Consider the following 15,000-nt stretch of genomic DNA (forward strand, 5'->3'; position numbering starts at 1 on the left):
GGGGAGAGAATTAGAAAAGATGGGAAGGAATGAGTTTAAGAATATCAATTCACACCTTTATAGTGGGTAGTGCTGTGGATTGTCAACCGGAGGGCTGTGGTTTTGAAGCCCAGCTCTGTCATACAGCCACTTTTGGCTCCAGGTGTGCTGTACAATGACTGGCCCAAGCTTCCAAAGAAGCTGGGATATGTGGGAAAAGCTTTTTATTGTACTGTACATGTGTATATGTATGTATGATTCCATCTGGTCTAGACCTTCAACTTTGCCCAACAATACAACCATCACCTTTCCTCCCACTCGCCTGCTCTGCCACTAAGTCATGGAACACAGACCTGTCTGTATGTGTCTACCTCTGTGTGTGAGTTTCTCACGAGACACACATTTACATAGGCCCCTATTATATCTCACCTGCACCTTAAGTGCACACCCACCCACCCACCTACACACACACAGACACACGCACAAATACATGTGCATTATTACAGCCAATAGCACAAAGAATAGCCACTGCTCCTGTTTACTGTTACTGGGAAACAGAAACAGAGAAAAAGGCAGAAGAGAATGTACAGAGAGAGAGAGAGAGAGAGAGAGAGAGAGATTGATAGAGATTGAGAGAGACAGGATGTACTCCTGTATGTTCTCATCAGAAAAGTAAGGAACGCCTTGATCCTCCGCCGCAGGATTAGCTCAGATTAGAACCACGTCTGGGCCTTCTGTGCCATAATCTGGCGTGGATTAAGAGCGGGATTAGGAGAGGCTTCGGGCTCTGCTGGTCAAAGCCAGCCTTAGGCTTTCAGTATAGCTCTCTGTGGCAATGGCCTTCTGATCTCAGCGTGCATGAGCCGTGGTGACACTGCAGTGCCCATGAGAAAGCCTGGAGGAGTAGTAGCTTTGCACAAAGCAAAGACCAGCACAAGTGCTGGGTGTGAAGGTGTCTTATTGGCTGTCTATGTTAGTCTCACAGCTTCACTGCAAAGATAAGGGAGATCAATTTGGACACCAAACATGTCTTGGGCGATTAATTAGGGAGGGGAAAAAGTACAAATTAGTCTGTCAGAATATTCCTGTAATAGGATTAAATGTACTAATTTTACATGTAAACATGCACAGATATACTGCACATGCAAACTACTTTATTCCAAAAAGCATTTCTTTTCAGATTTTCCTCTTTTTTGAAGTTGGCACACACACACACACACACACACACACACACACACACACACACACACACACACACACACACACACACACAGCTGTGCTGGCACCATTGCCTCCGCCCACTTTCCTCCCACCTGCCACTCCAGAGTGCTTCAAACAAACCGCTGGCCTACTTCTGCTCCAAAACTCCACCCACTCTCCCATGGGACTACATCACCTATCATACACTGCTGCATCCAGTACAACGTTACTTTCCGAACAGTGTTACGTCCCTAATGGTGTAACAGGGCCAGGAGAGCAGCGTGTGGGGAGTTGGGACAAAACCTACTTTACACCCACTGAAGCACTGATTAGCCCTTTGCATTCTCATCCTCAGGGACGGAGAGAGGAGTAGGAGAAGGAGAAGTTGGAAGAAAGGACAAATTATCCTCAATTTAGACCAAACATACACAAACATGTGCAAATTACAGCTTCCAGCGTCTGCTGATCTAAGGAGGGAAGTGATTTTTCAGAAGTATTCTCCCTGTTTCACTGAAACCTATTAGATCCAACTGAGGTTTGCTGGTTTTATGCATACACACACACACACGTACCTGCTGTACAATGGTAGTGAGCTCCAGGCACAGCTGGATCACATTGTTCCGGGTCACTGAGTAGTCCGTCACCGCGGCAAAAGGCGACCTGAAAAAGAAGTAGCACCTGGAATTAACCATTAGATAATCCTTAAGGCCGGACCTGCTGGATGGACAGTGTGTGTGTCTGTGTGTGTGAGTGTGTGTGAGTGAGTGTGTGTGTGTGTGTGTGTGTGTGTGTGTGAGTGTGTGAGTGTGTGAGTGAGTGTGTGTGTGAGTGAGTGTGTTGTGTGTGTGTGAGTGAGTGTGTGTGTGTGGGTGAGTGTGTGTGTGTGTGTGTGTGTGTGTGTGTGTGTGTCTGTGTGTGAGTGTGTGAGTGAGTGTGTGAGTGTGTGTGTGTGTGTGTGTGTGTGTGTGTGTGTGTGAGTGAGTGAGTGTGTGTGTGTGTGTGTGTGTGTGTGTGTGCGCGTGTACATAAAACCAGCAAAGCTCAGTGTGTGCCCTCTTTAGTTCTCTGTGGTGAATAAATGTCTTAACAATAACAAAAAAAACCATGAAAAGTATCCTTTTAAAGGGGACAGTTGGCTGTTTACCCATGAGAAAAAAAGGATTTATATACAAAATGTTGCTTTTTGAAAAGTTACAATAGTCAAAAGATTTCCTTTGGTCACTGAGGTTAGTTTTATGTGAAGGCATAGCAATATTTAGCTTCAGTAATATATAGTTCAGTTTAAAATACCCATAAAGATAGTATTACAGTGTATAGTGTATATTTATGTGTGTGTGGAGATGGGTGGAGCAACCTATGTAACCTATGTTGTTTTCTAGGGTTTTCTAAGGTCAATGCATCAAAATATTTAGTTTTACAGGAGAATTTTAATGAGGGAAGGATGTTCAAGTGTGTGTGTCACTGTGGCTTTGAGCGCACATTGTCTCCGGTGACGTCTCAGTTGGCGTCGAGTACTCTCCAGACCCAGTTTCCTCTCCCCGCAAGGGCTGCAGAATGTGGGTCGTTGGTATCGAGGCTGTGTTCTATATATACGGGGCTTTAGGAACACTGCTTCTTCCCCATGCACTCCTGGAGCTCTTTAAATACCCTGGCTTGCGTGGGCCACAGGACTCGTGAGCTACCAGACGCCCCATCGGGGCCTCCTCCCACAGAACTCCCACGTCACGCCCGCGTTAAGCCCCACGTAATGCCGTCGCTAAATCTAATTCAACACGTAAGTGCAGCGACCCACGGCAAAGCCTTCCCTAAGTCATAACATGTTCATTTTTAGAGGTACAACCCCTTCAGAAAGGCAAATCCGTTCACAAATGAGATTTGGGATGGAGCCTTCTTGGAAAACCAAATCTCCTCCCCATTTGGGACTCTCCAAACACTTTTCGTTGCTGAAAAATGTTTTCAAATACACAGAACTCTATCTTTCAGGAACAGAAAGAGGGTTTATACCCTTTGGCCAAACAGAAGAAAACATGTTAAGGCCTATTCCTGCTGAGCAAGAAAGAAGCCAACGACCAGAGGCGCGTTTGAGGTGAGAGCAGACCCTAAAGCGCGGCGACACAGCGTGTCCTCTGAGGACGGACCGTTCATCTCTGCTTTGTGCAGGCAGAAGCGGTGCCGGATCCTCCAAGCGGAGGGAAGGCGGCGCACTCGTGCATGTGTGGCGCCCGCAATGTGACTTTGCCGAGTAGGAAGATGCTGAAGGTGCGTAGGCTCGTTGACCAAGGACAGCCCGTCAGGCGGAGCAGACATGGCCGCAGGCGGAGGTCCACGTTTCGAGGCCTCCGAGAAACGTGACCTGAGGAGCCGCGGAGGCGCAGAGGAAGGGCGGGGGGGGGGGGGGGGGTGAGAGAGAGAGAGAGAGAGAGAGAGAGAGAGAGAGAGAGAGAGAGAGAGAGAGAGAGAGAGAAGGAGCAAAGGACAATGAGATGACAAGGATAAGGAAAACCAGACAGGAAGATGGAGGTAGAGAGATTGGGAGAAACATGGAGAACGGGGAAGTGCTTCATAATCAGCAGCTGCAAATGATCCCACGATGCAGAAAGTGAAAGGGGGAGGAGCTTAGAAAAAGGCTGAAGAAGAAGCCGTTGGAAGGTGTAAACAAAACAGTCCCGCCTGCACTGAATCACTGCTTGGTCACTCCCACTCAAGATACCTCTAATGCCTGCAACCCCTCCATACCCCCACCCACACACCTCTTCACTAGCCATGACAGAACAGTAAGCACTGGTTCAGGCTGTCCAGAAATCACTCAGTCAGGTATAGAGCGCCCCCTACCACTTGCTTCAGGCATGGCTTCAGAACATTCCCTTCTCTGAGCCCACACAGCCAAATGGGACACTGGCGACACATTGATGGGACAGAGATTCCCCTGTCAGGGTCCATGTTTCACTTGGGTTTAGGAACATTGCCCCATAACTGTCTCTCTTGCTCTCTCTTCCTCCTTTTCTCTCCTGCGCTCTCTCGCTCACTTACACACACGTGCACACACACGCGTGCACACACACACTTTCTCGCTCCATTGCCTTGTCTTAAGTCTTTTCTTCTGCCATCTTCTTCTCTGTCTGCAGGGCAGACAGCTGCTCCACTGGGGACAAATTTTGGCAAGAAGGAGTGAAGCTGATTTGCTTAATTAGGCCACCGTTAACGAGGGGGAGCCCCCCCACCCCCTGGACGGTGGTGACCCTGTTTCTCAGCTGTGCTGTGGCAGCAGCCCACAGGTATGCAGTGAACTAGGAGGCTGGAACTTGGAGTCCCGTGTCTCACACATACACACACACGCTGACCAGAATCTGGACAGAATTTCCTCTTCCGTCACTAGGGCACGAGTCGCAGTGCAGCCCGGAGCCACTGTGGAGCGTGGGTGCTACCCGGCCCAAAGTCTGGACCCAAATCTAGGCCAGTTAACCTAAGGTTGATGCAAGGCTGGGTTGAAGAGAGCCGCTCCATCAGAAAGAGTTGGACAGCCATGTGTTGTGTGTGTGTGCCTGTGTGTGTGTGTGTGTGTGTGTGCTCAGGGAGGAGTGCACTGGGGGGTTGACCAGTCTGAGTGTTTGAGGGAAGTGTGTGGTTGGGCAGGATTTAGAGGTGCTGTGGGCTGAGGAACGCAGCCCTGGGAAGGCTGACCCAGACTGCCTCAGACAACCACGGCCCGTCTGATCTGGTGCTCTTAGCCAGAGCCACAGAGACGACGGAAAGCGCACTGGGACAGGCCTCGCAATCACCCTGTCTCTCCTGCTCACTTAGCCTCACCACTAGCTGACATACCTGAGAGGAATGAACCCCTGACACAAGCTTTCACACCAGAAGCAAACATGACAAGTAAACATATTAGGTAGCAAGCCATGAGAGAAAGAGAGAGAGTGAGAGAGAGAGAGAGAGAGAGAGAGAGAGAGAGAGTTATGTAAGTGTTTCTTGCAAATCTTAAGGTCTGATTATGCATGAATGTTACATAAACAGAAACGCACATCACCATGTGTTTAAGTGGTCAAAACTGCAGCACTGTGACACAAACCACACCTGACCAAAGACCAGGATGGGACCTCCACATCCACACACATGCACATGTGTGCACACATGCAAATTCACACACACACACACGAATGTGTGCGCGTGCACCCACCCACCTACACACACAAACACACACACAAATCCCATGCCCTATTACAAAGTGAAAAATTTGTGCACTGGGTTTTTTCCTCAATGTAATGACCAGGCAGATTTTAAACTCAATGTCTTAATTTGGCCTAAACTGTCTCAGTCCTGCTAGATTTAAAAAGACACATCGAAAATAAATAAATAAATTGACCCCAAACACCATTCCATTAGCGTCTACACCGATGATTCAGCCCCCAATCAAATTCCTATTCAAGTTAATCAAGAGTGCTCTAATGATTGTAATGCAATCAATGTTAGCTCATTATGTTGTCACCTGGGGGGAAAGGGGTTGCATGTAATGGAACTGAAAACACAGCTGAAGATCAATCTCATGAACTATTCCGCTCCACTAACGAGACTTCAACCCAGCGTTGCTCCTAGAGAAGCCCTGAACTTGACAGTTTAGTGCTGTGCCCTGTTCCAACGCACCCGATTAGCATGTGAAAGGCCTGATCATCACATGCTGAGCTGAATCGGTCGTGTCGTGTCAGGGAAACACTGGCCTATGCCATTTACTTGGCAGACTTGGAGCTTTCAGGCAAAACTTGTTTACTGTGGCGGTTTAAGAGTGGAGATGGTTGCCGTGGCGGGCTGGCGAACAGCTTGAAGGCATGCGTGGAGCTCCTGTTACTCAGAATGGGTGTGTGAATGCAGGTGTCAAAGGGTTTAGGACAGAGTGTGTGTGTGTTTGTCACTCAGTCTGCTGGTCTGTCTGTCTGGTGCAGTGAGGTATATGGGGGGGGGGGGGGCACTTGTCAACTGCTGATATGTCTAGCGCAGCACTACAGTGGCTAGAGGGAAGGTGTTCTACATCTGCTTCCTCTACTCTTAACTGTCGCCTACTGCTTGCTGTCGCTGGCCAGCCTTTTATGGAGAGCAGGGGAGCAGCCTGGTTTGTAAGTCTTGCCAGTACATCTCCAGCACCAGGACTTCTGTCAGATCACCTCGCAGTCACTCATGCGCACACACTTCTCACAGGGTGCCCTGTAGCCCCAGGCTAACACGGAAGGGGATCAGAGTTGCAGTGGTTGCCAGAGGTTACGTGCAGGCCCACAGCATGGACTGACTCTGATGTTAGCCAACCACTGCCCCACTGACTTGTGGAATAATCAGGCGAAATAAAGGCTAAAGAAGCATACCCTAAGAGAAAAGCAATGTGGCAGCAGCATGTGTAGACAGGCCTCGGTTGACTGAGGTCCTGGCAGCTGCCTGTAGTTGTCTTGGGTTACCCTTGCCACTGGAAACCATCCTCTCACAGTGAAGATGTGCACCCCTGTGGCACTCAGAATTCTCATTTGCACTGGTTTCACTTAAATCTTGGTGCCAAACCTCTAAACCCTGGCTGCAATGGGGTGTTTGGTGACTCGGGCAGATTTGAACACGCCAGAAGCCCCTAGTGAGGCCCATGCAGGTCACAGGGTATATTGCCAGCAGTAGCTAGTTTCAGCAGACCCCTGCAGGGGCCTTGAAAGGGTGGTCCAAAAAAGTAGACATTCCATTACGTGAGCAAAATAAGAAAACTTAAACAGGGAACCTGGAATGTGAGAACCCTCCTGGACCCTCCTGGCAGCTGTGATAGGCCATATCGGAGAACAGCTCTGGTTGCCCCCATACTGAAACACTATGACGCCAACATCCCTGCTCTGGGTGAAACCAGGCTCCTGGGTTGAAGGCTCTCTGAACTAGAAAGGAAGGGGTTACACCTTGCTCTGGGAAGGACACCCTGTTTATGGGATGGGGTTTGCAATTAGAAACACACTTCCCTGAAGCTTGATTGAAACACCAGTAAGCATTGCTCTGCTAGCATTCCCAGTGCCTGTACACCAACTCCACCTTCTGAGAATGAGGTTAAGGACTACTTCTCTCAGGCACTGGAGGAATAACTTCAATTGGGCCCCAAGAATGATAAAATCCTATCACTCGGTGACTAATTTCCAACTGGGGACAAAAAGGCTGATGTGAATGGTATGAGACTTCTAATTCTCTGTGCTGAGCAGTACCTTACCATCACCAAAGTGTTAGTCTAGCAGAATAATAATTATAAAACATGGATGCACCCTCATCTCCAAACACTGGCACCTAAATGATGACATCATAGTGCAACACAGCGACATCAGTGCAACAGTGATGTCCTTATAACCTGCACCATGAGAGAATTTTGGACTGACCATCACAGGATCACAAGACCTTCATGATTGTAGAAGCCTGGCAAGAGGAAGCTTAATTGTGCCCAGCTATGGACGACTGAGGTTAGCGAGGAGATCTCTAGTTCTGTAGCTGGGAAGTTAACAGCACACGGGACATCCTTGAACAAACCCCCATCCGGTGATCCAAGGCAACAATGGCATGGCAACTTGCAGGACGTGCGGGAATTGGGACAGATTCTGCAGAACGAGAACGATGCTGTACAGATTCTGCAGAATGAGGAGCAGGCACAGGAAATCCAAACTTATGCAGACAGAAATGATTTTCATAATTTCTATAACTCTGTTAAAATGACATATCGGCCAAGGAACCACTCTCTCATGCCCCTGAAATCGGCAGATGGCCTCACATATTTTAAAGACCAGCATGAAGTACCCCAGAGATGGACAGATCACTTCAAAGCCCTTCGCAAACCAACACACTTTGTAGATCATTCCATCTTTGATGAATTGCCCAAACACCAACCTCTCCCTGCCCTCAGGCAGCCTCCAGCTTTCCTGGAGGTTCTGACAGCTGTTCCTTCTCTGAAGAACAATAAATCCCCTGGCACTGACAGCATCCCTGCTGAGCTGCAGAAGCACCACTCAACAACATGCCACCAATCTATTCCCAAAGTCCGGGAAAGCGGAGACATGCCACAACAGTGGAGAGATGCAAATATCATCACCGTTTACAACAACAAAAGGTGTTAAAGCAATCCGCGTGTAACACTACAGAAGCAGCTGGACAGTTGCGGATGAAAGTTGAGCCAGGTTTATCTTCTGTAGGGCAACGGTCAAAACCAGAACAAACGGATTACCAAACCAGGGGAGCATCAAAACCGAAATGAATGTACAGTCCATGTCTAAAAACCAGCAGAGCGAACAAACCGGACAGACACATCCGAAAGGGGGAAGGCAATGAACAAAACAGGGTCAGTACAATAAACAGGCAGTAGATAGAAACAAGTGGTATTCACTGGGCAATACTTCACAACAGGAACAAACAGGCAGGCTTAAAATGACAAGTGAAATTAGGTACAGGTGTAATCAATAGTCCAGTGTTGAAGAACATGCAAGTGTGTGATGACTGGTTGATAGTCCATCAGGTCTTTGCTCGGGATTTTGGGAATTGTAGTGCAGCTTGTGAATACTGGGAGTAAGGAAGAAGGGCTGCATGCCACTTTTCCTTCTCTCTGTAGCAGGCAATGTGCTCTCAAAGATGACACTGCAGTTTGATCAACAGCTTAACTGGAACAGTGTTAAATGAGTGCCAGTGTAGTTTTAGAAAGAACTGGAGCACAGCTGATCTGCATGCCAGCGCCAATATCACCAGGACCCTCTCCTGGCCTGTGGCGACCTCTCCAAAGCCTGTGAATCCAATCAGGGAGCTCCTTTGGAATGTGCTTGCAATAGTTTCATCGTTTAAATACCCGAGCGGTATTCTGTCTGAAGACTGCAGCATTGATCAAGAAATACAAAACCGGATTAAACAAGCACCAGCTGCTTTCAGAGGAGTTCGACCAAGGGTATTTGCATGAGTGATTCCACATAGGGTGCTTACAGTGCCCCCTAGGCCTCACCTGTTATGCATTTGAGGACCAACTGCAAAAATACAGAGGCCACAATTACCCAGCAACAACCATGCCCCAGGACTGCAGCAACATCGTGGCAGGCAGCTAGAAGAAAAAAACCCAGGTGAAGACCCAAACAAACGTAAAATAAAACCAGAGCGTCTGGAGGGTACTGCTGACCAGAATACACGATGACAGCTCATCCTACATGTGACTGGCATCATGGAGGAGAACAGGATGATGACGAGACAGGAGGAACACAACCAAGGAAGCTCCCACTAAGTCTGCCTAGTACACATGCCAAAAACGCAATAGAACCTGTGGATCCAGGGTTGGACAATTCAACCATCTGAGTACGCACTGCGCAACGGATCAAAGTGGAAGCTGTCATTGGAGTAGATAGACAGCAAGCAAGATAGAATGTGTGTGTGCGTTTCTGTCTGTCTGGTTTAGTGTGGTGTATGTGTGTGTGTGTGTGTGTGTGTGTGTGTGTGTGTGTGTCTGTTTGTCTGGTTTAGTGTGGTGTATATATGTGTGTGTGTGTGTCTGTGTGTTTCTGTCTGTCTGGTTTAGTGTGGTGTATGTGTGTGTGTGTGTGTGTGTGTGTGTGTGTGTGTGTGTGTGTACGTGTTTGTATATGTGTGTGTGTCTCTTTGCAAGGCTCACCTATCCAGCCAGGCCAGCAGGCTCTTGGCGGCAGCGATGAGGTCCACCACGGATGTGAGGAAGTCATTGGGCAGCTTGCGTGTGGTACGCCCATCATAGTGGCCACTGCGTCGTCGGCCCGTGATGAAGTTCTGCAGGTTCTTTGCGGAGGCATTGAGCTTGTGGGAGAGCGTCTTCAGGTTCTCCGTCTCCAGTCCATAGTTCTGTACACAGCGTGCAGTCCGCGACGGAGAGAGAGAGAGAGAGAGAGAGAGAGAGAGAGAGAGAGAGAGAGAGAGAGAGAGAGAGAGAGAGAGAGGCAACAAGTCACTATGGTAGAACGTCTCCAAGGATGTTGGAAAGCACAGCTCACAGTGACTAAAGAGTTGGGGATGACAGCAATGATTGAATTTCATCTTTCTCTCTGACTCTGTCTGTCTCACACTCTTTCTCTTTCTCTCTCTCACACACACACACACACACACACACACACCAGATGAATATTCAGTAGCTGGCTGCGTGTGAGCTCTTTATCTGCAGAGGTACAGCGAGTGGGTAGAGGCAGACCTTTGAGTTAGCCCAGCACAAAGTGATGCGTATAAATAGAAGCTAGATCTGTACTGCCAACTTAAACAAGTCCAGAATGGATTAGTCACTGCACAGAGAGAAGCGTCAAAGGCACCCTGTTACACAGGGGAAATGTTACCATCATAACTGCACGGAGACTGGAACTTTTTTATAGACTCATAAATTAAGAGTGTTCTGGTGCATTGTGTGCATCAAGTAGACCAGACTTAATTTATAAGATACAGTTAATAATAAACATAGTTATTAATGATAATACATTTTGATCTGTGTTTGTGTGTGTGTGTGTGTGTGTGTGTGTGTGTGTGTGTGTGTGTGTGTGTGTGTGTGTGTACTCCAGGTCCCTTCCGCTTGTGGTTGGATGACAGAGTCACAGTGTGTTTCTGATTGACCAGGCAGAGGACCGGCAGAGGATCTAAAGCATCTCTCTCTCTCTCTCTCTCTCACACACACACACACACACACACACACACACACACACACACATCATCATCATCATCATCATCACATGCTGAAGCAGTGGTGTGTGTGGCAGTGAAACTAAGCTCTGTCAGTAAATCAGACAGAGAGGCAGGCACTGTGTGAAGATGAGGATCAGTTTAACCATCTCTTATCACATCAATGTCACATGAATAATGTGTATGCCTGGCCCTGAGCCAAGCCACACACACACAATCTTTGAGAAGCTCACACAAATTTTTACATACACATGAAAAAGAGATGCAGGCAATTAACAGGTGATTAACATCTGTATCACTCATGAACATGCGCAGACAGTCCGCCACGCACACGCACATATCTATATCTCAGTCAGCCTGTAGCATCACAGCCTGCAAGAGCAGATAACAGCCCTGCACAACTGAGTCAGAGCAGTGAGAGAGAAGAGAAGAGAAAGGCAGACAGGAGGAGAGAGAGAGAGAGAGAGAGAGAGAGAGAGAGAGAGAGAGAGAGTATTATCCATCCGTCTGGAGGTTATCGCACTGCCCTGCCAGGTTACCTGGGAAGAACCGGACAGCTCTCCACTGTCCTGCATTATACTAAGATGATTATGTTGCGGGATTTGCATGAACACCCCAGCATGGGGGACTGGCTGACGTCAAAAATCCCACAGCCATTCCCAGCAGCAGAGCAATACACAGAGCAGGGCCTGCTGCCTACAGCAGGGCGCGACAACAGACACAACAATGGGAGGCAAAGTGGCATCTGGATGCTTTTATTGTTTGGAATATTATTTTGATTTATTTTAATGGTCTGTTGGAGTGAATCACCATTTCATAGGAACATGAAAAGAATCAGACCTGAAACATGCTAGAGTTTGTGAACAGGTATAGCATGTTGGTTTGTGCCCAAGGAATCACATATATTGAAATTATACAGTTTTCATACACATCATTCCTTTAATTGATTGATATTCAAATGCACACAGGTTCTGATCCAGTCTACAGTCACTTCTGAGTGGACTACTGGGTTCTGGGTTCAGGGTTGTTAACTGGATTAAATATAGCAGATGAGGGGCAATAAGTGATATGTTCATGTTCGAAAATATGTCACCACGCAATTTTCAGAAGATACTGTGGTTATCAGTGCTTCTGTGATGGACTGACTGTATTTTTTGTAAAAGACAGATTTAGACCTTCAGCAAGCTAAACTAAACTGCAGGGTTTTAGATCTCCATGTAGGAGTTGGGCAACCATGAGATAAAGAGAGAGAGGGAGAGGTCAGCTCCACCACACCGTGCTGAAATTAGAACCCTTTGAAATGTCACCTCCATGCCTGACTAATGCTCCAGCAGCACAATTACCGACACACACAATCACGCACAAATTACTGACATGACACAACAGACTCGGTATCTATGGCCCAGAAAACAAGGCAGTCCTCGTCCCCACAACACAGGAAACACAAAAGACCCATCAATAACAACACAGGAAACACAACCCAGTACCCTCAGACCCAGGAAGCACACGGGACCCTGTGGAGAATTATTACCCTCAAACAGCAGTCAGAAGGTATATCCCCGAGACCAACGTCTGCCATCGCAACGCAGATCTACGAGAGATCTTTCTCAAAGCCCTGAGCTCTGGTGCCCACTCCACTCATGAGACGGGCCAAACATGGGGCGCAAGAGCCAGGAGCTTCAGCATCTGTCATTAACACTGGTGGAGGGCTGGCGAGTGAGGAGGAAGAGGAGAGCATGGCTGAGAAGGAAACACATGACACGCCTCCCCCCCCCCACACAGTCTGGCTGGCATTATGAAAAGGAAGAGAGAGAGAGAGAGAGGGAGAGAGAACGACAGAGGGAGAAGAGAGCAAGCGGGATTAAGTGTTAATGTGTACGTAAGTGTTAATGTGTACGTAAGTGTTAATGTGCATTGGGCCCTCTGGTTGTCCACTGAGGGTTTAGTGAGTACAGGGGGAGTCAAAGTGCCCATTTCTGCAAAAAAACCCTCTCTCCTCCTCTCCCCCATCCCTCCATCCCTCCACCCCTCTCTCCTCCTCTCGCCTTATCCCTCCATCTTTCTTTTCAGTTGCTCCCCGCCAGCCCTCGCCAGGCAACCCGCCTCAAAGCGCCCGGGCACCTGCACCAGCTCTGCCCTAGACGCCATCGGAACATCCGTCAGCGAAACGACAAAATTGTGGCTCCCTGAAGTAGCACCCAAGCACTCCCTGGAGCCTAGCGTAGACTGCGGCAACAATACTGACGGATAGGCTCGCTAACAACGTCCAGCAGCCCTGCATTTAAGACATCTGAAGCCTTCACCACACCAGTTGGAACAATGATCACAGGACATCACTGTGTCCTATGAGACCTATTAAAAACACACACGCACAGAACATATGGCCACGGTTTTTGAAAAGGTTAACAGCAAAGTTTCTCCCATGGAGCTCCGTTTTTATGACAACAAGCGCAGGAGACTTTTACAAGAAATTTATTATTCTATTTTGCTAGTTATTTATTTATTTATTTTTTACAAGCGGTTTATTTCGAATGCCTTTTTATTATGGTCATTTACAGTCATTTGGTATAGTTATAAGGCTGTGTCGTTTGCTTTTAGGAAATAAATAATTTACATTCTTGTTTACATGGGCAGCTGAACATTTCATTTAAGACTGCACAAATGTAAATATGCATGAATGCTTTTTCAAATATTTTAGCCAGAATGAGTGATGGAGTTATTTTTGCCCCTTTTACACCAAATTATACGCATATAAATTCTCCCATATACGACTTTAGTGCAAAATGACACAACCGCTAGGGACAGGTTTTTAAAAAAAAGACCTCCAATTCTGTTCTGGTGCTCCTAAGACAGCACCAGGGAAGAAAGGACTGGTTAGCATAGTTACCCAGTGGGCTGGACTGCCAGGTAAAGGCAGAGCACGTGTGCAAGCCCACCTGGGCATTATGGGACGTAATCATTCCACTGGTGTTAGCTTAACGCACACCAGTTGTCTCATTAACACAGTTACATCAGACTGCTACGTTATAAGGTCCCCATCACTTATGTCTGAGGTTTCTTTGTCTTAACCTGCCACTTTGAAAAAGGTTGCTGAAAACAAGCCCAACTTGTCCGGGCCTTTACCAGGGCACACAGCAGGTCCACAGCCTCCAGGATGAGCTCCTGGTGGCCAATGCGGGACACGCCCAGGTCCTCCAGCTCCTGGTGGGTGATCCGCAGCAGCTGGTCACCTCCCACTTTCTCTCGCTCAAAGTTCTTAATGTACTGCTGCAGACAGTCGTCCAGGCCTGCATAGAGAAAAACACACGCAGAGGGGGAGGGTTATAAAATATGCGTTGACAACGTGAACTCTCATTTATGTCTAAGTTACCGGCTTTGGCAAAAGGGGAAGCCAGACAGGCACCAATAGAGAAGTTGGCTCCTTAACTGATACACAAGTCTTCTTTAAATAATTAGGCTGTAAATTATAAAATGTGCCCATAGTAGTTCTTCATTAATTACTCGTCACTACAGTAAACTACTAGATTGACTAAATTGTCATGATTAAGTAACCAAATTTGACCTGTTGTGTCAACTTGGGGGGAGCCAATAACCAGCACTCAGTAACTACTAGCTCTTATGTAATTATTATTACTGGCTTCATTATATAAATAAGAGAATAAGAGTATTGATGTTTCTATTCACTTGGGTAATATTGATTTATAAGTAGTTAATAACTCATTGAAATCACAAAAAGAAACCAATAGACATATAGTTAACACAGTCATTCCAAATGGTTTACTACGTCGTTACACTTTTCTCAGAATAGAGGAACTACTACTGTAACGCTTAAATACTGTTCTTAAATGAATCCAGGAATTATGGAACTGTATCGTAAAGTTGTAAAATGTTGGCTCCCCATTCCAAAACATCTCCATGCTTTACAGGAGTTGCACCCGCTCCTCACAGACACCTTTCTCGCTCCTCCATACTGACATAACCACCAGTTTCATATGTGAGTCTCATCTGGTCCATCATACACCTACACAGTGTGGTAGCAAGTGATGGCTGCATCATATGGCTGTCACACCAAGTCTTCCTGTACTTTGGGGGTAACAGCTATTGCTATTCTTTAGCTTTTCACTGTGTGTGTGCCTGCTGTTTTGGTAAAGCTTTTTTTTTTCA

At 47.3% G+C, this 15,000-nt stretch overlaps 1 protein-coding gene across 4 annotated transcripts in view; it reads right to left on the reverse strand.

Moving 5' to 3' along the window:
- The window catches only part of cnksr2a (connector enhancer of kinase suppressor of Ras 2a), a 214,562-nt gene that overhangs the window by 188,140 nt on the left and 11,422 nt on the right, over nucleotides 1-15,000 (reverse strand). For 2 of the 4 annotated variants that reach the window (XM_035526035.2, XM_035526032.2), the window contains exons 2-4: nucleotides 13,960-14,123; nucleotides 9,815-10,017; nucleotides 1,752-1,839 (exon numbers count right to left, since the gene is read on the reverse strand). In XM_035526035.2, the coding sequence (XP_035381928.1) occupies nucleotides 1,752-1,839; nucleotides 9,815-10,017; nucleotides 13,960-14,123 (455 nt within the window). Of the gene's footprint in view, nucleotides 1-1,751; nucleotides 1,858-9,814; nucleotides 10,018-13,959; nucleotides 14,124-15,000 lie in introns of all 4 variants that reach the window. The other 2 variants (XM_035526034.2, XM_035526031.2) reach the window with 1 other exon arrangement.

Source organism: Electrophorus electricus, chromosome 1, assembly GCF_041902795.1.
Source record: "Electrophorus electricus isolate QZ-2024a chromosome 1, ASM4190279v1, whole genome shotgun sequence".
NCBI lineage: Eukaryota > Metazoa > Chordata > Actinopteri > Gymnotiformes > Gymnotidae > Electrophorus > Electrophorus electricus.